General features: G+C 29.8%; 2 protein-coding genes across 3 annotated transcripts; both read left to right on the forward strand.

The window, feature by feature from the left end:
- Positions 1-276: 276 nt before the first annotated feature.
- Positions 277-5,220, forward strand: LOC123305892 (endocuticle structural glycoprotein SgAbd-2-like). Its single transcript, XM_044887734.1, has 3 exons — positions 277-359; positions 442-581; positions 4,888-5,220. Exons 1-3 carry the CDS (start codon positions 351-353, stop codon positions 5,150-5,152), a joined length of 414 nt encoding a protein of 137 aa, XP_044743669.1. The 5' UTR covers positions 277-350; the 3' UTR covers positions 5,153-5,220.
- Positions 5,221-9,045: 3,825 nt separating this feature from the next.
- LOC123305874 lies at positions 9,046-20,287 on the forward strand. Of its 2 annotated transcripts, none has more exons than XM_044887711.1 (10): positions 9,046-9,195; positions 10,477-10,723; positions 10,774-10,967; positions 13,917-14,110; positions 14,643-14,781; positions 15,370-15,872; positions 17,262-17,348; positions 17,420-17,647; positions 19,042-19,117; positions 19,918-20,287. In XM_044887711.1, exons 1-10 carry the CDS (start codon positions 9,184-9,186, stop codon positions 20,266-20,268), a joined length of 2,031 nt encoding a protein of 676 aa, XP_044743646.1. In that variant the 5' UTR covers positions 9,046-9,183; the 3' UTR covers positions 20,269-20,287. The 2 variants fall into 2 exon arrangements, with proteins under 2 accessions (XP_044743646.1, XP_044743647.1); XM_044887712.1 differs by having other exon boundaries at positions 17,265-17,348.
- The last annotated feature ends 2,714 nt before the right edge of the window (positions 20,288-23,001 follow it).

Consider the following 23,001-nt stretch of genomic DNA (forward strand, 5'->3'; position numbering starts at 1 on the left):
GAATGTGAATAATAATAATGAAGACGATATGTATTATATTATATGAATTGTGTATGTAAGAGATGGATGCTGGCTGATTCTACATCCTCAAACATAAACAACACTTACTTTTTTTTTTTTGCAAACCAAATCTATTACAAATACAAAGCTAATAATAATAATAATTCTGGGGGACACCACACATAAATCTGGGGGATAGATTTCATAAAGATGGGTAGTATCATCTTCACTATATAAACACAAATCAATTCAATGATAAATAAACATTTCCAATTGTTTCATTCATTCGAACTCTTAGTCTTTAGTTCTTTTTGTAAAAAGTATAAAAATTCTAAACAAATTTTTTAAAAATGAAAGTGGTCAGTTTTATTTTAGTGAAAAGTGAACTTATTTTTTTTTATGTATTGTTGTTATTTTTATTTTGTTTTTCTTTTGTTGTAGGTAATAGTTTTGGTCTCATTATTTGTAATTGTATTATCAAAACCACAGCGTGGATTTCAACAATATTCAAATCTTCGGGATGTACCAATTTTAAAATATAGCAATGACTTTAATCCTGCTGATGGATCATACAGCTATAAGTGAGTACTTATTTTAACTTGAAAAATATACGTATGATTCTCAAATAATAAAAATACACTCGAAGGCTTCCGTTCGTTTCTAAACTGAAGTTTTGGAATATTTTTTATCCTTCAAGGATGTTACTATTCCAGGTTCAAAACTATTTGTTTTTATCTACTAAGATATTTTTCTACGCAGGGAGATTTATTTGACTTTTTTATAAGCCTTCCTATAAAATTTTTTTTTACAATTTTATTAAGGTTTTGTTGTACAGTCTACAAGCTCATTCTAAAATTTTAAGGGTGAAGTGACCCACCAGGAATCATGTTGAAAAAGATCCTCCTATAAGTAAAAGTAAGTTTAAGCATTATGGCGTGGTATAGGTGAATATAAGCAAGAATATGAATCATACTCCTTGGTGTCTCACCCCGCACCAGCAAATATGTACAACGTTGCTGGATACTAACTCGGCATAAGTATTCGAAGCGAATTACGATCCCGAAATAAATCCTGTAAGACACCAAGAGGTGTGACATTCATATTCTCACCCGTACTCACCTGTACCGCGCAAAACTAACGCTATGGTGCTTAAACTTACTTTTACATATAGGAGCATATTTTTCAACATCGGTTAAAAAAAACATCAAATTAATAGAAGTTTTCTCTAAAATCGATGTCTGTTAGAGAAAAAAATCAAAATAAATTTCAATGAACAAAATTAGTTTTTAAAAACAACTTTAACTATAATGACTTTTTTCTCAAATCAAAAAAATATTAAAATATATACTTAGGAAAACTTTTCCGTTCTACCCAATGCAGATTCTTTGTGTTTATGTAATTTTGATTTCAGTAAACAAACATAAATAAAAAATAATTTTGATAATAATCTTAACTATAATCAAAGATGTTGGAGATGTTATGTTGGAAAACTATTTTTCTTCAAAAAATTCTAATTATATATTCTTCCATCTATATATTGAAATGATGTGGTTGTCGAATTAATCTTATGTCTTTTTTACATTCAAATTAATTCGATTTTTGTTTGAACTCATTAAAAAATGCAATTATTTTTGGTGGAATCTGTAGATTTATTCTAACTCGATAACACTTGTAAACTTAATGCTAACTTTCTGCCAAAAAAAAAGTAAGCAGAGAAGTAATTTTGTAACAAATTAAAACTAATAGAAATTTATATTCAAAAATAATGCCATAGAAGAAAGAAGAATGACCAATTGTATTCCTTTTCTAACTATTAAAACTAAACTTGCTACTCCACTTAATTTGGGTAATTGTTACAGGCTCTTATATTTAGACAAAAAAAATATATATATTAAAAATGATTTTTATCTGATAATTTAAGCATAATTTATTAAAAAAACTATTATTGATTCAAAAATATTTGTTGGTAATTAATAAATAAAAAACTTTGGCAGCAGATTTGGATGAAAATAATTTTGATAGGCTAAAAAACGCGGTGCGTGTAATCCATATTACTTATACCAATAACCTGTTCAATTTAAAAGTCAGTAACTATCGATTTATTGAAAAACCATTAAAAAATTGTTCTCGGCGAAAAATGCAAAATGTCAAAAAATAACAACAATAATTATATTTTATCAAAAAACATTAATGGCATTGGCTAAAAATGACTCGTAAAAACTTCGAAATTATCCCAACACACTAAAAGAAGGTAAAAACCTTGTAGGCACTTAAAAAAATAGTAAATATCATGTTTGGGACTGAGGAGCGAATTTATTAACTTACTTCATGGGTTAAGCCGTGTTTCTAACTTAAGTTATTACCGGCATGAAATCATTTGTCGATAGATTTGGCCTATTTTTTTACAGACTCAGAATAAATTTAGCTGCGAGATTCCGAAATTGCAGAATTTTTGGGGCGTTTAGATCACAAAGCTCGCGATTTCGAGGGTCAAAGCAAGTAAAACTCATTGTCCTCCCAGCTATTTTTTACGATATTAAAAAATCCTCTCGGCATAATTGAAAAAAAGTAGGAGAATTGAAATACACGTCGTTTTGTTAAAGAGATATTAATTTTGGCGTAAATTGCTCAAAATTGCGAATTTAGGTATTAATTATCTCGGGTTTTAAACAGTTAAAATTTCTTAAACTTTAAAATTTAATAGTAAACCCTGTTCTTAGTTTCTAACAAAATCGTTAAATTCTGTGTAAAAGTAGAAGTTTACCATAGTTTTAGTATAGGAACTACAAATAATACCATGAGGGTAATTACCCTAAGCGTATCTATATATGTTACTAAAAATATTTAATAATAAATTAAAGTCGGTAATTTTTAATTGTATAAATTCATTCCAGTAAAATACTAATAAAGTGTAACATTTGATTGCTTTAATTATTTTTAATTAAGAATGTCGAAATATTTGAAAAGTAATTATTTTAACTAAAAGTTCATTTTTAATTATATTAGTGGTTGTTGTTTGTTTATTGATGTTAATTAAACCTTGCAATTCTATGCAATTCAGATTATTTTGAATTTAGATCATTTATTTAAATTTTTTTTAAAATTACATGCAAGACTAACGATGTTACTTTTAAATATGTCTAACAAATTTAACAATTTTTTTTTTATTAAAACCAATAGTGACTAAAAATTATTAATAAAATCAACAAAATAAATAATGAATTGATCTAAATTATAACAATTACTTAATGAATACTTCTAAATTTTAACGACTGAAGTAAGTTAATATTTTTGTAATTTTAAAATTTTATCAAGCCTTCTAACTTCATAATATATTGTAGTGAAAATTTTTATTTTAACCATATTAGGGTAATTAAACTTCTAACTATTTCTACATTATCAATCGAAATCTATGTTGTTAAAATCGAAATATTGTCTATTACCCATAATAACCAGACCAAAAAGTGTAGGTTCATTGTGAAATTGATTATTGATTTTCTTGTAGGAGTATATTCAGAGGTGTCCCCCGAATGTAAACCCAAGTTGTCGGGACGGGGTGGAGGTGAGCTTCAGCCGCCTAAATATCTCGTGAATCATGCATCACCATGCATATCATACGATATTTTCTATGACTTTTATTTAATACTTTTTTCTGTATAATGGATAGGTTTTTATTTATAGCGCTCCTATACTTAACAGAAAGTAGAAATTTCTTGTGTTAAAGATAAGGAATTTTCAGTTTAAATTTTTTCTTTTTTAATATTTGAGGGTATCTAATATTTTAACAGCTCTATCATTCTATAATTATGCCACTCTTTGAATGCTTAACTTTCTTTTAGCAAATAATAAGATAACAATCTGTGTCTTAGTAAATTTTACAAAAAAATTCGGTAGTCAATCTCTAGGTGTGAAAGATTTCATATTTTAATTTCATTCAGTTAACTCATGTTTTCGTCTTTGTAGCATTAAAGTGCTCAAGAATGTCCAATACAAGAAAATAAAATTTTAATCAGATAAAAACTTATTATTACTATTGGAGCTCGGTCAATTTTTGCAGATTCTGTAATACGATTGATTGTTCCAGCACTTTACCTAGGGACTTTATTAGAAAGATTTGAGACTTTGTAGATTTTAATGAGTCCCGACTGTAAAAGTCGCTGTATAAACTGCTGGACTTGTTTTTTATTTTCATTTTATATTTAACGCAGTCGTGTTTTTTGATTTTTTAAATTATTATTTTTTTATTTTACCCTTTTTAGTTAAGATTTTCAAACACCCATTCAATTGATACCCCACTGACCATAGTTCATCGACTTTTATTTTCAGCCCATGTATGTATGTTTGGTTCTTTGAAGCGCTCTAGAGATCAAACGCGTGAGCCGATTTTTATGAATATTACGTGAATCGATTTGTCTATTTAATAGCTATTCAACGATAAGTTTACACAGTTCGCTAACTTTCATTTTTGCTTTTTCGCAATGTGGCATCTGGTGGCCGCGATATTGAATTCTCATTGCTGCCATATCTTCAGTAGTACTAGCAAGAAGACAAATCAATTGACGTAATCAGTTTGTTGAATCATCACAATCGACCCCCGCGTTTGGTCTCTATTGTGCCACATAAAAAGACACATACATATATAGACTATTAAACACATTACCATTCCTTTGCGTCGTGCAATCCGGTAAAAAGATGAATTCATTTAAAAAATGGATAAATTGACGAGTGACCTTTTCATCATACCTATCATTAATGTCGAAAAAAAGTTTTTATTTAATAATTTTCAATTGGAAGAAAATGTTACTTATTATTCTGATAGATTTATAGAATTATTCGAATTATTTGTACTAAATATAAACTAAAATTTATATTTTTGATTAAATACAGTTATGAAACTGGTAATGGAATTCAAGCACAAGAACAAGGATATTTAAAGAACCGTGGTAATCCACAAACTGAAGCACAAGTAATGCAAGGCTCATATAGTTATACTGGACCCGATGGTGTTTTATATACAATTACGTATATCGCTGATGAAAATGGATTCCGTGCTGAAGGTGCTCATATTCCAACCCCGCCACCAATACCTGAAGCAATTGCTCGATCATTGTACGGCAACACACCATCACCGTCAAGATTTGGAAGAAAATAGGCAAATCAAATGTATTATAATGTTTTGTATTTTTATGATTTTGATATGTATTTTTTATTTTTTTTGCATTTATAATCTCAAAACTATTTTTATAGTTATAAAAAAAAGAATGAACTGAAATAAAAAAACAATTTTTTAATATAATTTGTACTTGTATATTATTTTTACTATCATTATACTTCGTGCAATGTGAAATTTAATTAAAACTCCCCGTCCGTCTGTTTGTACTTGAGGATTCCGTAGTAAGAACTCTATGCTGTGGTTTTACAAAAAAGTACTTATACACAGTACATACACGTATGGCCTGTTGTAATATCTATTTGTGCACCCTTTTGTACCTACCTTATTTAATTTAGTTATATCAAACATTTTTGCTATAAACCAATAATCCTAAAATGAAGAAATTTTTGATTTAGGACTGGTGTACAATTTAGATGTAATTAACCCGCTTTCACTTTTATATTTCTCTGCAAATAGTCAAATGAAAAATTTTCAATATTTCGCAATTCTTAAAAACCATTAGCCGTTCAAGTTATGCCAGTCTTGTGCTTCTTTGATCGTAGCAATATTAAAAATTTTGTATTTCCAAATTTCAACAGAAATATCCATTTAAACTAATCCTGAATCCATTTTGAGGCAATTATTTGGTGTATAGTTTTATTATACAATTATATATGGGCATGAAAACGTGGCCTTGAAAGTTAAAACTGAAATAGAGTGCTAATTTTAACTATTTAAATTAGATTCGGTAACCGGAAAAGCGACGGTAAAAATAGACCGGAAAAAATAAAATAGGGACAGAAAAATAAACTCGGAAAAAGTAGACCAAAAAGAATAGACCCGGAAATATAAATCCCAAACACATCTGATATTGATTTTTTATAACTCAATATCAGTATTGTTTGAATTACGAGTTGATTAAGTTGAGTTTGTCGACTAAAGAGGAGGTGGTTGGTTTCTAAGGTTTTTAGTCCTTGCGTTCAAAAATTGGACACTATTACAGAAAACGGAGACATTATATATTTAAATAATTATCGTAAACGATATTCAACTGATATTTTCTTTGTGCAAAGAAAATTGTTGAGTTTTGATTTTGATATATAATATTTATAACTAATTTAATTATATAATAATTCAAAAGTTTGTTACTACATAAATAGTGATTTTGATTAAATAATCTATAAAAATAAGTTAAAATGAAAAATAGTTTCATTTAACGAAAATGTTAATTATTACTTTTTGTTTTGTTTACTTTTAATCATGTATACGATATTTTATTTACATCATGCTCTCTCGATTATAATTGATGATTTTTAATATGATACATACAGCGTAAACTACATATTGACAAATAATTTGTCTAGTAAAATGTTAATTATTTATATGTTTATGAATAAAAATTCGAATCAAAAGAATTTACGATTTTATTAATATTTTCGAATGCATTCTTGTTAGTTACTTTTTAGAGGTTTTGTTTCCAGATTCTTTTTTTGAGTCTATTTTAAATCTATTTTTCCGTCGCTTTTTTCCATGCCTATTTTCTTTTGGATCTATTTTTCGCTAAATTCCAAAATAAAATGATAATTTTTGCCAAAATGCTTTCTTGGACCGAGTAATCAAAATATTCGGAAAATTTCACATTTTTTTTATCTCCCTACCAAATATTCAGGCAAGTTTGTCATTCAGCTTTTGTGTAGGAATTAAATCGTGACTAAAAAATTGTTAAGTCGTGAAAATTTGTGTTTGTAAAATAGTAAAAATGTCTTTCTTGCAACAATATACAAGTTAAGTGTTATTTGAATATTATTAACCAATACTATTTTAAAAGTGATTCATGTGTTCATGTGTAGAGAGTGTAGATATGTGGAAAAGTGAAACTGGAAATGTATCAACTATTGTGAAACATAATAGAGATTCTTTAAGGATAGCATTACAACTGGTTGTGATTTGTCATTTAAACAGATTTATAAGTTTTACTAACACGAAAAATATATTGCATGTGAAATATATTTAAATACAAAATGTATTCAAAATAATTAATAAAAATTGGTTATTCAAGCAAGTGTTGTGTATGGTTTTGTAAACAAATTAATTTTTTTGAAGATTCCTTGTCAAAGAGTTTGGAAGGTCTTATTTGGTAAGTAACTACAAAGTATTTTTATTCCATAATTTATTATACCAAGTGTCTATTTTTTACATTACCTCGACGTTTATATAAGCATTTGAAAAAAATACGGATTTTCGCCGAAAACTCGTTATTGACGAAAGTAAAGATTATTTTGTGGTTTCGGTCAAAAATTTAATTTGAAATCCGTTAGATATTATATTTTGGACGATTCTCAAGTATTTTTTGACTCGTCATAATTTTCATCAAACCTCACCTCTCTTTTCGTTTTTGATTTATCATGTTATCAGGGCGGACGGGCAGACGAACGGACAACCAGAAATGGATTTTATGAACACATATACCAAAATCTTGTTTGTAGTATCAATATTTTTACGCATTACAAACTTGGGACTAAACTTAGAATCCTACCTTGATATATTTCATATATACAGGGTATATGGACAAAATCTATAACCTAAGTCAAAATACATATTTGTACTATTTTTATACTGCAAAAAACATATTTTTTCTATTTTAATACTAGCGTTTTCTCAATATTTTCAGAAAATTTTCAAAGCATCTTCGCTAAAAACCCGTATAATATCGCAAACAAGAATTTTCCACAGATTTTCCGGGTTAAATTTTTTGTTTGTTTTACTTATCAAATTCGTTATCAATGACCAAAAAATAATCAAAAACGATACATCACACGATCGAGCAATCACATTTTTCCGAAAATTTTCACGTTTTTTCAAAAATGTTCAGCATTTTTCACAAATTGTCACACATTTTCTCTTTTTTGAGTTAAAAATCGTTATCAACGTGCTAAAAAACATACAAAACGATATAAAACTCTGAATATTTTCCTTAAATTAAAAAAACCGGCGAATTTTCTCGATTTTCCACTGTCACGGGTGGTTCTTTAAAGGTAGTAAAACAGGGGATTTTAAAGTGGCTAAATGTTCCTAAGAATGTAAAAAACATATAACCAGGGGCGTAGGAACGAAATTTTTGCTGGGTGGGCAGGTTCGAAATTTTTTTTTTGCTGGGTGGGCAGAAAGGTCAATTGTTAGTGAAAAACTATTGTTTTGCCCTTAAAATTATCCTACACGAAATTTTAATAGAGCAATAAAATTTTTAATCTCTTCAACAAAGGGGCATGGCCCACCCAGGGAAATTCCTGGGTGGGCAGCTGCCCACCCTGCCCATACAGCTCCTACGCCCCTGCATATAACAAACCACAATTTTGTTACATAGAGCTGTTAAAACCGTTTTTCCTTATTAGACTCTCAAACCCCTCTGACAGACTCGATTATTAATAACTTTGTTACTTTGACTTTGGGTTTTATGACGAAAGTTACAGAACCAAGGTTGTAGAAAATTTAATTTGCACACAAAAAAATGTTTGTGCAACGAATAGTTTCCTCTATATCGTGTAACAAATCATTCGCACCTCTTTTTATAAGATAAGGACCACAGGACAAGAGTTACAACCCCATATCATGGATTTAACTGTAGGTTCATTAACACCCTCTTCACTTCAAAAAAATAAAATTGCGTCCTCTAACTTTTGCAACTCCAAATGTAACTTTTCAATGGACTATTTCTGTTTTTAATTAAGTTTACTGTGAAAAACAAATGACAAACTGACTGTCATTATATATTTTTAATTTTACAAAAATGAATGAGCATGTTATTTACAGTTTAAGTAACAAATTTTTGTTGTGTTTTAATGAAAAATAAACACATTAAAATATAATTAATTATTTCAGAAATATTAATATAACAACAAAAATTATCGTTGCATTGTTGTGATTCCTTCGAAAGTTGATATTTTAGAAATGTATTTTTGAATGCTTGTTTGTTTAATATATATTGCGATTTATAAAATAAAATCATTTGACTTTCATTTTATAAGCAACCGATGGCACTAATGGTAAGTGAAGCTTTTTTTCCTACTTCATCTTAAAGCATCGAACACAGTAAAAGATTCTAAAACTTTGATCTCGGGTTTTAAACTTTATATTAACAGGAATCAATGATGATATTTTATTTTTCACTGAGTAGCCTGTCAGTAATGAGATTATAAGTATTCTCTACCGTCTTCACAACTATGAACTAAGAATCTATCAAAATAAAAGTAGTTCCGACTGAAATGATACTGCTGATTAAAATTATGTATAGTAATTCAAACAACCTATAATAATAGTCTAAGAGGTGGTAAACAATTTGTAGGGGCTCGAGGCACTGCGGAAAACTTTGTAATTGTCCTAGAAGGACCCATAAATAAGATAGTGGAGGTCTGGTTGAAGGAAAACGGCACCCTACCAACCCTTGAATTTTCTTTTAAGAGAAATTTCTTTATTAAAAAAATATTTTGAGGCATTTTGAAATTTTTATATCCTTAAGTTAGATCAATACGATATCAAAAAGCCAGACTAATCAGTCGGGTCTACATATTAACCAGACTGTTGCAAGATGGTTTTTTAAACCTATACAAGAAATGTTCTTGAGGCACTTTGGGATTTTTGGGGAGTAATTAATCCCAAAAAGCTAGACATTTTGATGGAACAACATTTCACCTGCCAGATAATCGAGAAAGTGTGGGTGAACAGCACTATGCATACCTTGAAATGCGAGAGAGAGCATATATTGGCTGTGCCACTCGCTCAAGGTTACTGCGACGCGATTGGCTCTTGCGAGACTCACATTGACCATTGTGTAATAGTAACTTTAACAATGAAAATGACGCAGCATGGGCGTCAGGCCCATACCCAATACTGTAATATTACTAATGCTAACATAGATACTGTCTTGGTAGAACTAGACAAGGTATGCTCGATGTAGGACGAGTTTTGGTTCAGTAGGTGCATGTACCCAGTCGACGCCATTTTAGCTTTTTCCCGCTTCCTGATTCAAATGTTGTAAAAAACATGAATACGTTTGTGTGAACAATCCTTGTGTGAAAAGTAGTTCCTGACAATGAATAAATAATTAACTAATTAATTAATGTGTGGGATTAATTAATCTTGGTTATTTATAAACAACACCTCTTATAGTGTCTTATCCTCTTTCTTCCTTCAAGTATCAAAATAAATTAAAAATTATACTTTTATGAAAAGTTTACTTATTACAATCCTTATTATTAAAGAGCGACCTCTTAGTGGTTTTCTGCCGATGAATGTAATTCATAAAGTGATTTGAGAATTTGTTACAGAAAATGCCACCAAAAGAGAAACGCAAAGTAAGCCACTTGTTTTATGTAGCCTATGCAGACATATGTAAACGACATAATTATCAACCGCTTTCCTTGTTTAAACCATCAGCAACGTCAAACAAAGCCATATTGGATATTTGTATCGATCGCATTAAATACGATGAATGGATACCAATATTACATGCTTTAAGTCATGATAATAGTCTACATTTTGTGGCGTTTCGATGTCGTCAACATCCGAAAAAAAGTAAGTTTACATTTTCTTATTGTTTTCTTCATTTAATTTGTTTATTCTAGTTGCAGAAAATGTGGATACAGAACAAAAAGTACGTCAAGCAGCAAACTGTACAAGAATTTCAATTTTAACAAAATTTGTTTTAGAACGTTTAATTGATGCAATTATAAGCTTAATTTCACAATCTCAATTTATTACTGTGTTAATATTGGAAGGACTGCCTCTATCACCGGAATTGGTTCAAAACCTTGCAAGAGTAAGTTTTGTTGTTGGAATTAAAGCATATAATATACTACAGGGTCCGTTGTAAGTGACATGGAATTTTTTCAAAGGGTGTTTAGGGGATGAAATTCTAAGACGAAAAGTTCTTGGACATTTTTACACCCGACTCATCGATATGACGGGGAATGGACGCAGTGGCAGCAGTGATACGTGAGGGGGGCTAGCTCTCCCCACTACCACCGTAAAGTGAGTCAATCTAATGCGTTCTAACTCCGATAGATAGTGGTGGGACACGTATCACAGCTGCCGCCTCGTCGTTTCTTATTTGTTCTCCCGCCATTTCTTATTTGTTTATATTAATTTTGATAAATAATTAACTACTATGAAAAAAACGTCCCTGCCTGAGACAAATTATAATGATTGCAATACCGTAATATTAATAAATGGCAGAGGTTACTGGAAATGTCTTAGAAGAAAAGAACATGAGTGTCGGTTTCCTCACAAAAACGGCATGAGTGTGTTTTTTGATGGCCGACTCTAGATATTCACTAAAATAGTGATAGGTATATAGTTAAAAACTTATGTTTACCAGCGGACAATAACAGAAAAACGTTAATAATATATTACTCCGGCGGCTCCAACGAATCTCTGGTTAGTTGAATTAGAAAACAAATTATTTCTCAAATGATTGTTAAAAATTTATTCATTTCGATACAAAAAAAGAAATATTTACGGTTCGCTGAAGTCATCGCTTTTTTAAAAGCATCAGTATGTACGGACTTATTTCATATTCATTTTATTTAAATGAAGTAACTTTTATCAATTTTAAGGGAGAAAAGCTTTTCTCTATATCGAAAAACGAGAAATTAGGTCCTTTGATTACTAACACCCAACTCTCTGAAATCGGCGGATATTCGAGCTAGGTGATCCAGGTACAAACAAATTTGTTCCCCATTTTAGGATACTTTAGCGTCCTGTCTTTCGTTCAGAAGTCCGTGGAATAAAATTTAGATAGCTAGTATATCTAAAAAACACTGATACCCTTTTTCTCCACAGTTTCAGTATTATAAACACTTAACAATAATTGTTACATCTACGAATTCTTTAGTCGTCTCGTGTCATTTATCTCTGTTCTCACACATTTACAGTTCAAGTGCTGTTTCACGAGTAAAGAACCCATTAATAATATATTATTCTTCCTACGCAAGTATTATGATAGTTCAAGTGATATATGCTGCATCGTGACATCTTTTTTTACTTCTAGACATAATGTTTGTACAACTTATCGAATAATAAAAAATAAAACATGATGAGAATTGTTTTTATACCATGAACATATGAAATATATCAAAGTATATTAAGTTTAACCCCAAGTTTGTAACGCCTAAAAATATTGCTGCTACGAACAAATTTTTTTGTATAGGCGTTCATAAAATCACCTAATTAGTTTATTACCGGTAGTCCGTCCGTATGTCTGTGGACACGATAACTCAAAAACGGAATGAGATATCAAGCTGAAATTTTTAAAGCATGCCCAGGACGTAAAAAGTGAGGCTAAGTTGGTAATTGAGCAACAGAGTTCAATTTTATCTTGTAAACCGTTATTATTTTTTTATAAGAAACAAATTTTACTTTTAAACTTTTGTTCTATATATCTTGAACGATTTACAAGATGGGTCTTTTTCATTTGATTAAATTAGCAAAAAATTACCCTTTTTATACCATGTATATATGAAATATACATAGTATATTAGGTTTAGTACCAAGTTTGTGATGCTTAAAAATATTGATGATTCGAAAAAAATTTTGGTATAGGTGTTCATAGAATCATCTAATTAGTCCATTTTCGGTTGTCCGTCCGTCCGTCTGTGAAAAAACGAAAAAAGATATCAAGCTGAAATTTACAGAGCACTCATGTAAAAAGTCAGGTCGAGTTCGTAAATGAGCAACATAGGCCAACTATGTCTACGGACCCATCTTGTAAACCGTTAGAGATAGAACAAAAGGTTAAATGTAAAAAATGTTCCTTATAAAAAATAAACAACTTTTGTTAGAAACTTTTTTTCGTAAACGTCACTGTTTATCTGTGGGGGCGCAAATAAAGATACAACTTTCGTAACCATTTTCTCCAAAATTTTAAAAGCTAGAAAGTTGAAAATTTGCAGGTAGCTTCAACTATTGATCTTGTGAAACATTCTCGAAAAACGAAAAAAAAAATCTAGAAAATTTTCGAAATTTTCAAAGACTAAATAAATGGCGTCCCAAAGGCCGCCATAATTGTGTTGGTTTTTAGACTTTTCTAATTTATAAAAAAATAATGCAAGCACTGATATTCAACACTTTCTATACAGGGTGTTCCAACAATTAACTCAGTCAATTGTTTGTTTTCACTTGTTTTATTCTTGATTGTTGCACTGATAATTTTGTAGTGATATTTTTAAATTAAATAATTCCAAATTAATCACATAAAGAACTTAGATAGGACATTTTAGTAGAAATAGGCTAGCTCCATTTCCTAGCTTTATTATTTGTCAGTTTGGACATCTTATAATAATATTCCTACAAAAAAACCCATTGTAAGATTCCTCGTGATTTTTCCGAGCCGAATTGGGAGTCACTGACCTTTTTTTCTAAACCATTATCTAACCATTAATTATTGGGGAAATAAAGTCAATATGGCAGTCATAAGCAAGATTAAATCTTAAATTGTAGTGGTATTTGAAATGACTAGACCGTTAATAAAAAAAACTTTTAACAAAAAGAAAACCGACTTCAAAAGAATAACTTTTCCAAAACAAATTAAAATGCACTAAAAAGTAAAAAACTAACGATAATATAATGTAGTTAAAATTATTGTTATTTTTGGAGTGTATGTCAGCCAAGGAAACAACTCTGACAGAACAGTTTGCTACATTAGTTTGGCTGACACCGACTCCAAAAATAACAATAATATTAACTACATTATAATTAATTAATTTTCTAGAGTTTAGCAAAAAATACAACGATACAACATTTAAATTTACAACATTGTTTAGTTGGTGATGAAGGATGCGAAATATTGGGCAAAACAATACGTCATGTATCAAATATTACAACGTTAGACGTGTCAAATTGTAATTTAACGGCTGTTGGTGTTGAACATTTGGCTGAACTAATAAAATATCAAAAAATTAGCAGGTAAATAAGTATTAATTGTTTTTACTCGAATGTGATAAAAACAAATTGAAGTAGTATTATGTGGCAAATGTATTATACCGGGTGTAAAAAAGACTTGAAATAATAATAAGTAATGAAATGAGGCTTATTCAAAATGATAACACTTCCACTTCTGTGCGGGCGCATATATTCTATCGTTTACTAAGTACAGAAAAAAACACTTATTTTGGGCGCCCACGCAAAGTGACCATGTATTATTATTTTGGACAAGCCCATTGATTTTGACTTTAGCTAGGTAACAGTTTGGCGGCACTATAGTGCTATTATGTACTAAAATACACAGCTACAAAAAGCTATAGTACAAGAGCCAGAGTTCCTAAGATTTTTTCAGAGTTTCTAAGATTTAGTAAGACGTATTCTTTCTTTAAATATTTGAATCACCAGGGTTGCCTTAAAAAATTTAAATTGCTTTTACCATCGCGCATCTTGCTCTCAGGTGTAATATATACTTCATAAAATATTGAAGTGTAAAATTTCTTTTCTTTATGTATAGATATAGTGAAAGCTGGAAACAAACATTACGATATCGAGAACCAGATTTAGATGGTATGCGCGGATTGCGACGGTTAACTTGCAATAATAATCCAGACATTGGTGATGAGGGTCTCATGACTGTTTGCGAAGTGTTGCAGGTATAATTTTTACATGTTTTAATTACATGAAGTTTTTACAACCTAATAAACAACTGTGGAAAATTTCAGAGATGCATTAATTTTTTCTTTTTTGCCATGATATTTTATTTAATTTTGTTGTACTACTAGAAACTTTCCATAGAAATGATTCATAATTTTGGTTTTATGTAACCGTTTTTTAGTTTTTAGATTTGGAAAAGGCATTTGAATATCTTTTATTATATGTACCTATATAATAACTATTTTCTTTTTGGATATTTAATTTAATCGTACTACATTTTCTTCCTTTTAATTTGGTATCTATATTTATATGCCGATACGATTTTGCCCTAATATTTTTGGCAAAATCTCGTACATTTTTCAAAAAGATTTATTTGATCCTTGCCAAAAAAGCAAAAATTTATATATATCTTAGAAAATTTTCCGTTCTTTAAATTGATTTTCTGCTAAGAACTTCACTAATATAGTCAATCATTGATTCATTTAGTGACGTCCTTTCTTCTTACTTATCATTTCTACGCTAGCAATAAAGACAATGGCAACTTTAATGATAAATTCACCACATGCTATCCTTGCTTTATGTTTTAGGATGATTTATGGATGAAAGCCATAGATTTTCAAAATTGTGGTTTAACAGATACATCAATAGAAAAATTAATATCTGTTCTAACATATAATGGTATAATGGATATTGCTGATATTCGACGGAATACAAAAGTATCACAAAAACTTTTACAAAACGTTATGGTGTTATTATGCAAAAACAGTGAAATGACTGGAGATAATAATAATAATAATGAAAATAAATATCAATGGTTAAGTACAACATCAACATTGAATAGTTCTAGTGTTATTATGGCAAGCTGTAGTGGTGTAAATAATGGCGCGCTTAGTATAACATCACAAAATGGTCGAAATCATGGTTTATCAAGCTCACAATTGTTAAATCTAAATATTTCAAATGTGATTAGTAATTGTCCACGTACATGTAAATCACAAATAGATGCAAGTATTAAGAAAAGTAATACAACTACTGGTAATACACTAATGATGCCAATAGGACGTCGTTTATCAGAGACAGCAACAACAAGGTTTGTGTCCAATAGTTATAGTCATAATAGTTTTACTCGTGAGTCCGAATAACAGCTCCGATTATTTAAAATCAGAAACATTCCAGAGGAGGGAAATAATCTGGAGGGGGAATAGGCAATGTTGCAACCGATACGACGCCCAGCCTAAATCGCTAATGATAGAAGTTTCAAATTTCGAGGAGATATTGATTTTATATTGTAGGTGTCACATAAGAAAGGATTTTTTGAAATTCATCCCCTAAAAGGATGAAATAGGGGATGAAAGTTTGCATGGAAATATATACAAACAGTCATTTTAAAAATTCTTTCATCTATAGAATGCTAAATTATCAGCAAGTGACTTGGTCGTATTTTCTTTTAAAAATTATTAAGGATTCGAACTAAAATTACAATAGTGAAATAGTGAACAATAGGGAAGCTAAGAGAGTTGAAGAGTATAAAGTGAATTACTGCTAGTTATTTATATTGTTTAAACAATATTTGTGCAACTTATATAAATAATTCACTATTGCGTGATTTTTTTCCACAAAAAAATGTATTTTTACATAATAACAATAAAAATGGATTATTAATTTTGGCGCGGAACTCTAACTTTTGTGAAAATAAAATGCAACCCATATTAATTGGGTGATAATGTACACATTATTCTATATGTGTAGGAATTTTTAAAATCGGTTGAATAGAGAGCTCAAAAATGATGATTTGTGTATATTTTCATACAACATTTTCTCGATATTTGAAACTTCTATCACTAGCGATATAGGCTCTATCACGACTGATATATCGACGATAAACCAGCTACGAAGGTTTTAATTTCTGTCGGTAAGATATAATTTTAAGACTTTTGCATTCTGAGGCCATAACTCCAGAAACGGATTTAAAACGGCATCAGAATGCAAATACAATTATTAGCATTAATTATAATAGAACGCAATATTTTTATCAATTAAAATGCTTCCGTTCCCAAATTCAAGTTAGAATTCGGCTTATTTAATATTAAGAGAGTGACCGAAAGGAAGCATAGTAATACTAAAATTATTCCTTTCGATAAATGAATATAGAAAATATGATGAGTTGATAAATTACAATAAAATTTGTTTTCTAAAACTTTGCTTTTGCTCAATGATACTTACTTTAATCATTGAAACATATTTATTGATAATTAGTTGTAACTCGCCAACTGGCGATAATATTTCGTACTAATGAAAATCAGAAGACCCCAATTCTTACCATTTTTTAAGATCAATAAATAAATCAAATCAGATAAATCCCGCCAACTGGCGACAAAAATTTGTACTATTAAACAGGAAGTGGAATACTTTTTCAGTAGTTACAATTTATACCACCTTATTACTTACCATTTATCAATTATGTTTAAAAAAATTTCAGAAGAGCGAGAGATGTTTGGACACCAATAAAAGTACCAGCTATTGTTGACTGTAAACCAACTGTTGCAGAACAATTAAAGCAGGCAAGGTAAATTTTAAAAGTAAAATTGTCAATTGAATTGAATTGTAAACTTCAAGAAATATTTTTTAAAATTTTAGAAACAGAATACAAGAATTAGAAGCTCAATTAGAAGATGAGAAAAACGAAAGACAGCGTGTTGATATGTTAAATGTTCAATTACACAGTCAATTAATGGAAGTAATTGGGCGTTCTGGAGGTGATGTACAAAATTCGCAAAAAGATGGTTGTGTATATGTCAAAAAAGATGTTTTAGAAGAAATATATCAAGCATTTTCGGATATTTTTAATACATTACCGACAGCTAGGTAATTTTTTCAAATTTATCAGTAGTGCGGAAAATGATAAATTAACTGCAATGTGATCGTTTTTAGAGTTTGCTTTTATACTTGTATGAAAAACAATCCAAGAGGCTGGGATGTTCGTAAAGTTTATTTATAAAGAATGAAAAAACGAGTGAATTAGATTTTTTTCGATTTGTTTGTTACTCCGGAAATTTATTGCTTCAGTTATCGGGATCCATACCGTGGTTCGAATAATAAAAATGCGCGTGTAATTATACCATTTGATCTGTAGTTGTATATAAGTGGCTCATCACTTGTACATTACTTGAAGTTGTACACATTCGATACAGCACGCATCACAAAGAGTACATGATGCGGGAGCGGACTGCAAAATCACCTTGCCCATTGATAACCGGTTCAAACTTTGTAATAAAGCGGCAATCAAGTCCCCAAAAACAATGGGCTATGGCAATCCTACCAGACCGGAGGAGGAGGAGAAAATTTGTAACGCCATATTGAGATACCAACTTTACCCATAAAGTAATATATTCTTCCTATAGAAATGTTTGCGTATCTCTTATTATAAAAGCACCCCCTTAGATACTCTTATAGAAAAAGTACAAAACGAGTGAATGAAAGCTCCTTTTTTATCTGCTGACAACGCTCATCGATATACATATTTGTATCAGTTTGGCGTTCCTCTTTATATTATTAAATACATAGTAGTTAAAATGTCAGCCAGTGTTGGCCAGCAAAATATTATGCATTTGAAAACGCAAACGCAATAAACGCTTGAGGATGTATGAGCATGACAACAATGTTTGATTTAAAGGCTCAAAATTTGTTTATAAGTAGTTTTTTACTCAAAGAATGTGTGGTTAACATTTTAGCTTAGGTATACGTACAAATTTTTAAGAAAAAAATTTTTGAAATCGATATAAAATACATCTTCTCAGGATAAATCTTATAAAACGACATATTTGGAAAGTTTAAAAATTGTCACTTGGATCGAAAAAAAAAATTTTTAAAAAAACTTTTTAATAGAAAGTAAACATATTATAAATGACATAGAAAAGAAAAAATCAAGCGTTTCCATCCATATAAGGGTAAATTTAGGGTTGAAATTACATTTATCTTATTTTCAACTTTTATGAGGAATTTCACTCCTGTATCTGCCTTGGTTTTCGAAATATCGAAAGCTGAATAATTAAAGAACATTTTCAAATTTTTGAAAATTATACCAAAAAATTGTATACTTACTTTTCGTCCTATATCGTCAAGTTATAACATAATACACTATCAAAATTGAAAATGTATTTTTTATTTGTTTTCCTGAAATTACTTGATCATAAACTCTCATACATCCTTAAACGTTTATAAAATTTTTATATCATGTTTATACTATTAATTTTTTTCAGATGTAACGGGAAAGTAAAAAATAATCTGGTATTTACTAAATTACAAAGTATAATTGAAGAATCACCACCAAATTCGGTAGGTAACGCATTTTATGAACACGAATAGTTACAAAAATACTAAACAAATTCGATACAAATCGAATTTAAAAATATTTTAAGTATTATTTTTCTAAGAAGTCCGTATAAATGGGGTTATAAAATTTTCTACTTACGGTTTTTAGCTACGAAAGCTCTTTTAAGCCTTGTATAGCCTCCAAAATCCATTACAAATTTTCCTATTTCACTCCAGTAAACAAGGATTAAACCTCTAAATACGTTCCTATGGCTCCGATTGATTTGAAAATTCCACGATAAGTAAATAAGACTCCAAGAAACAAAAGCTATATGATTCCGAGTAGTGCCAGAGGATGGTAAAAACTCATTCTAAAGAGTGGAAAAGTACAGCCTATGTTATTTGCTGACAATGTAGCATTTTATAGGTGAAATAATTTTTAAAATCTGTTAAGTAGTGAACTAAAAAATGACGGATTTTTACAAAAATTTGCATCCCCTATTTCACCTCCTTAGGGGTAGAGTTTCGGAAAATGAATGATGAATCTTATAGAATATCTACCACATACAAAAAAAACACACCCTCCAAGTTTCATGTCTCTACGCTCAGCGGTTTAGGCTGTGTGGATCCGTCGGTAATTCAGGACAAAGCATTTTATATGTATATATTATACAACTGGCTTAAGCCAGTAATTATTGATTTTTTCTCTTTGCTCAATAATTATTGATTTTTTTATTGATTTGATTGGCTCATTAAAGATATGAAATGAGATACATAAATAATACATAGCTGTCATATTCACAGTATTCATGATTTCTTTTTAGCGAGATGAAAAAAGAGATTCAGGCGAAGAACAAAATGAAAATTTTAAAATCAAGAGTAGAAATCATAGTTGTACAAGACAAATGAACAGTTCTGGAGACATGCAATCATCTACACCAGAGCAATTAAAACGAACAAAGAGTGCTCTGAAAAAACGTCCTGGCTCTAGTAAAAAACTATCGCCAAATAACACAGAACAATTAGAGATTGATGTACCTAAAGCACAACACCTATTTCATGCTTTTCTAGGTAATGAATCAGATGATGACGAACAACATGAGAGTAATGTTGATGATGATTTTAATGAGGAAAATAACTCAACAGAAGACGAAGATGATAATAGCAGTGCGTAAATTATCTAGTAAAATTGAAGCTTGCAAATAGTTTTATAAATTTTCGAATTTGTATTATTCGTTTATGTATATTTCCCCATGTGGTCATGATAATAAACTTTAAATATTTTTATATCATATTTATTTATGTCCAGAGCTTCTTCCAATAGGCCTTTTTCATAGCGCAAGTAAACAGTGCCCGGTCCAGGGGGGAGCATGCCAGGCAACCACCCGGAGCGGCAAATCCTTAAAATATTATATACAGTAGTCTCTTTACTGGGAATCTAAAAGACCAGGGCTATTCCGAAAACTGGGATTGTATGGAAAAATTCATTATAATTTATATATAAAATAAAAATTGAATAAACACTATTGGCATCTATGTATTTAAGCGAAACTGTGCATATAAGACATATAGCCTGTATACAGGGTGCCCTTTCCTTTTTTAAGTTGACATATGCTTGAAACTCAAAAAAAAAATTATTTCGATAAAAATGCTTCAAACGAAAAATGTTGGGTGTGTAGGCGCATATCTTACGCAGATATTTAACTTGACCTAGGTTTTCAAATCCACTCTACTCCATAACTGTTAATCGATAGATGAACCCTTTAAATTAGGAAGTTGTTTTTGATTAAGAAAGTAACATTTTTTGGCACTCTTCGAAAAAAATTTTCCAATAAATCCAATAAAAGTGGTTCCTATTTCTATAAAGACCATTTTAGTTCAAATTGAATGAACAATTACTTTTTGTTATCAATTGCTGTCTAAAATATTCGGTTAACAAAAAAATGTTTGCCTATTTATAAATAACAACTTTCTAATTTAAAGTGTTAATCTGTTAGTCAGTTATGAATCATAGTATGGTTTTAATTGAATCTGAAAACTTAGATCAAATGCGATGCCGGTGTAAGATGTGTAACTTTGAAACGATTATTTTCTGTTTGAAGCATTTTCCTTGATTAAATTTATGGAGTTTCAAGTATATATCAACTTAAAAAAAACATCCTGTATATGGTATAAATGTAGCTAAATAACTAGATCAGGCCCTGCAAGCAGAGCTCGAAAATATTTATGCCAGATAATAACCTATATTAGTTAATATTTATATTTTAAAATAATTTTATATCTTTCAATAATATAAAAGGAATGAGTACTTATTATTATAGATGAGTAAATATTTATTATTTTTAATAAACAAAGATTTACTAATGGTACAAGAGGCCACTACAAAATTTCCTTTGAATCGCTTAGTATACATTTTTTGGCCCATTTTGTTGAAAATTTACAAAATATTGTTATTTTGGGCCAGCGGGACAAATTACCCCAAGATGGGGAAACATATCGAAATCGTGATCAGCGACCCCGTAAACACCCCGAGTTTACGTTTCTGGCCCATTTTGTTGAATAATTTCAAAGTTTTACAATTTTCGAAAATCATATTAGAAATGGATTCTAATAATTGGCCTATTTGGCCCATAGTAATGGCCAAATTTTGTAGCGGCACCAACATTGGCCCGATAGGTCCAGGAACAAAAAATTTTTCTTTGAAATGCTAAAATTACGTGACTATGGATAGTATATAATATACTATTTCTAAGTAACTTCTGACATATTCATTTTACTGAATTATCAATTATCCGATTTTTTAATTATTTAGACAAACTTAAATCATGTTCAGAAAAAAAGCATTTTTTGAAAAATAATAGAAAACGCTATTATTTTAAAACATCTACCTTGAAATTTCACCATTAGTTCCAAAATTCATAAGTCAAACAAATTTGAATAATATGATTAATAACAGTAAAATTTGTAAAAAAAAAAAAAAATAGTGTGTAGAATAAGAAAAAGATTGATTATTTAAAAAAATAATATATAATTGATCATGTCAAGGTAAACAATTTAACAACTCCTACATTTTTTTCGATGTAATTGTTATTGTACTTAAGGAAGATGTCATATAATAATCATAATTTAATATGTAAGCATTTATTTAACATATCACTTATACATATGAGATTCCTTGTAAGAGTGTCTAAAAATAATAGGAGATAATTAATTAAAAGCACAGGGGAAGTCATATAAAATGATCGATCGTCAAGTGATTAGACATGTGGAACCAGAACATGAAATTGCCAAATTTTGGGAACCAAATTATGAGAAAAAGCCTTTATTAGAGAGAGATCCGCTCATTTACATACACTTATTATATAAAAAAACAAGAAACATAAGATTTTGAAGATATAGCGGGTGTCACATTTTAAAAATAATCATAAAAAAAGTGATCCAAGTTAAATTTATCCTACTATGCTCTAATAGTGTAGTAAATAAGCCGGAAAATACCATCAAATGTGGAAAAGTGGTGGAACAGCTCCGATTTTAAAAATTTTTTGTGTACGTGTTCCTTAGACCTTTAGGAACATTCAGCCGCACTAACCTTGGCATAACAGAAAAAAATGAGGAAATTAGGGTAGTTTTCTCATCCCCAGAGCATTCCAAATAGTAACAGAGAAAACAAATCAATATTTCTACTCGAAAATCGTCTCTCGAGGGTTTTTGAGGTCGCTGATCATGAATTCAAGGTTAAAAAGCAACTCAATACAGGTTGCAATCCCACTTAAACTACCCCAAGAAGTGATAAACAAAAACTTGACTATATTCAAAATTTTGCTTCAGATATCGTCTCTTGTGGAGCTTTAACGTTCGCTGTTCATTAATTTAAGGTCAAAAAGCAATTGAGAATGGTTTCAACCCCA

Source organism: Chrysoperla carnea, chromosome 1, assembly GCF_905475395.1.
Source record: "Chrysoperla carnea chromosome 1, inChrCarn1.1, whole genome shotgun sequence".
Taxonomy (NCBI): Eukaryota; Metazoa; Arthropoda; class Insecta; order Neuroptera; family Chrysopidae; genus Chrysoperla; species Chrysoperla carnea.

Bases quoted from the DNA above. Each gene is read 5' to 3' on its own strand.
- LOC123305892 (XM_044887734.1), top strand. The intron at 582-4,887 runs GTGAGTACTTAT...GATTAAATACAG, and splicing joins GATGGATCATACAGCTATAA to TTATGAAACTGGTAATGGAA.
- LOC123305874 (XM_044887711.1), top strand. The intron at 10,968-13,916 runs GTAAGTTTTGTT...TTAATTTTCTAG, and splicing joins TGGTTCAAAACCTTGCAAGA to AGTTTAGCAAAAAATACAAC. The intron at 14,782-15,369 runs GTATAATTTTTA...TTTATGTTTTAG, and splicing joins CTGTTTGCGAAGTGTTGCAG to GATGATTTATGGATGAAAGC.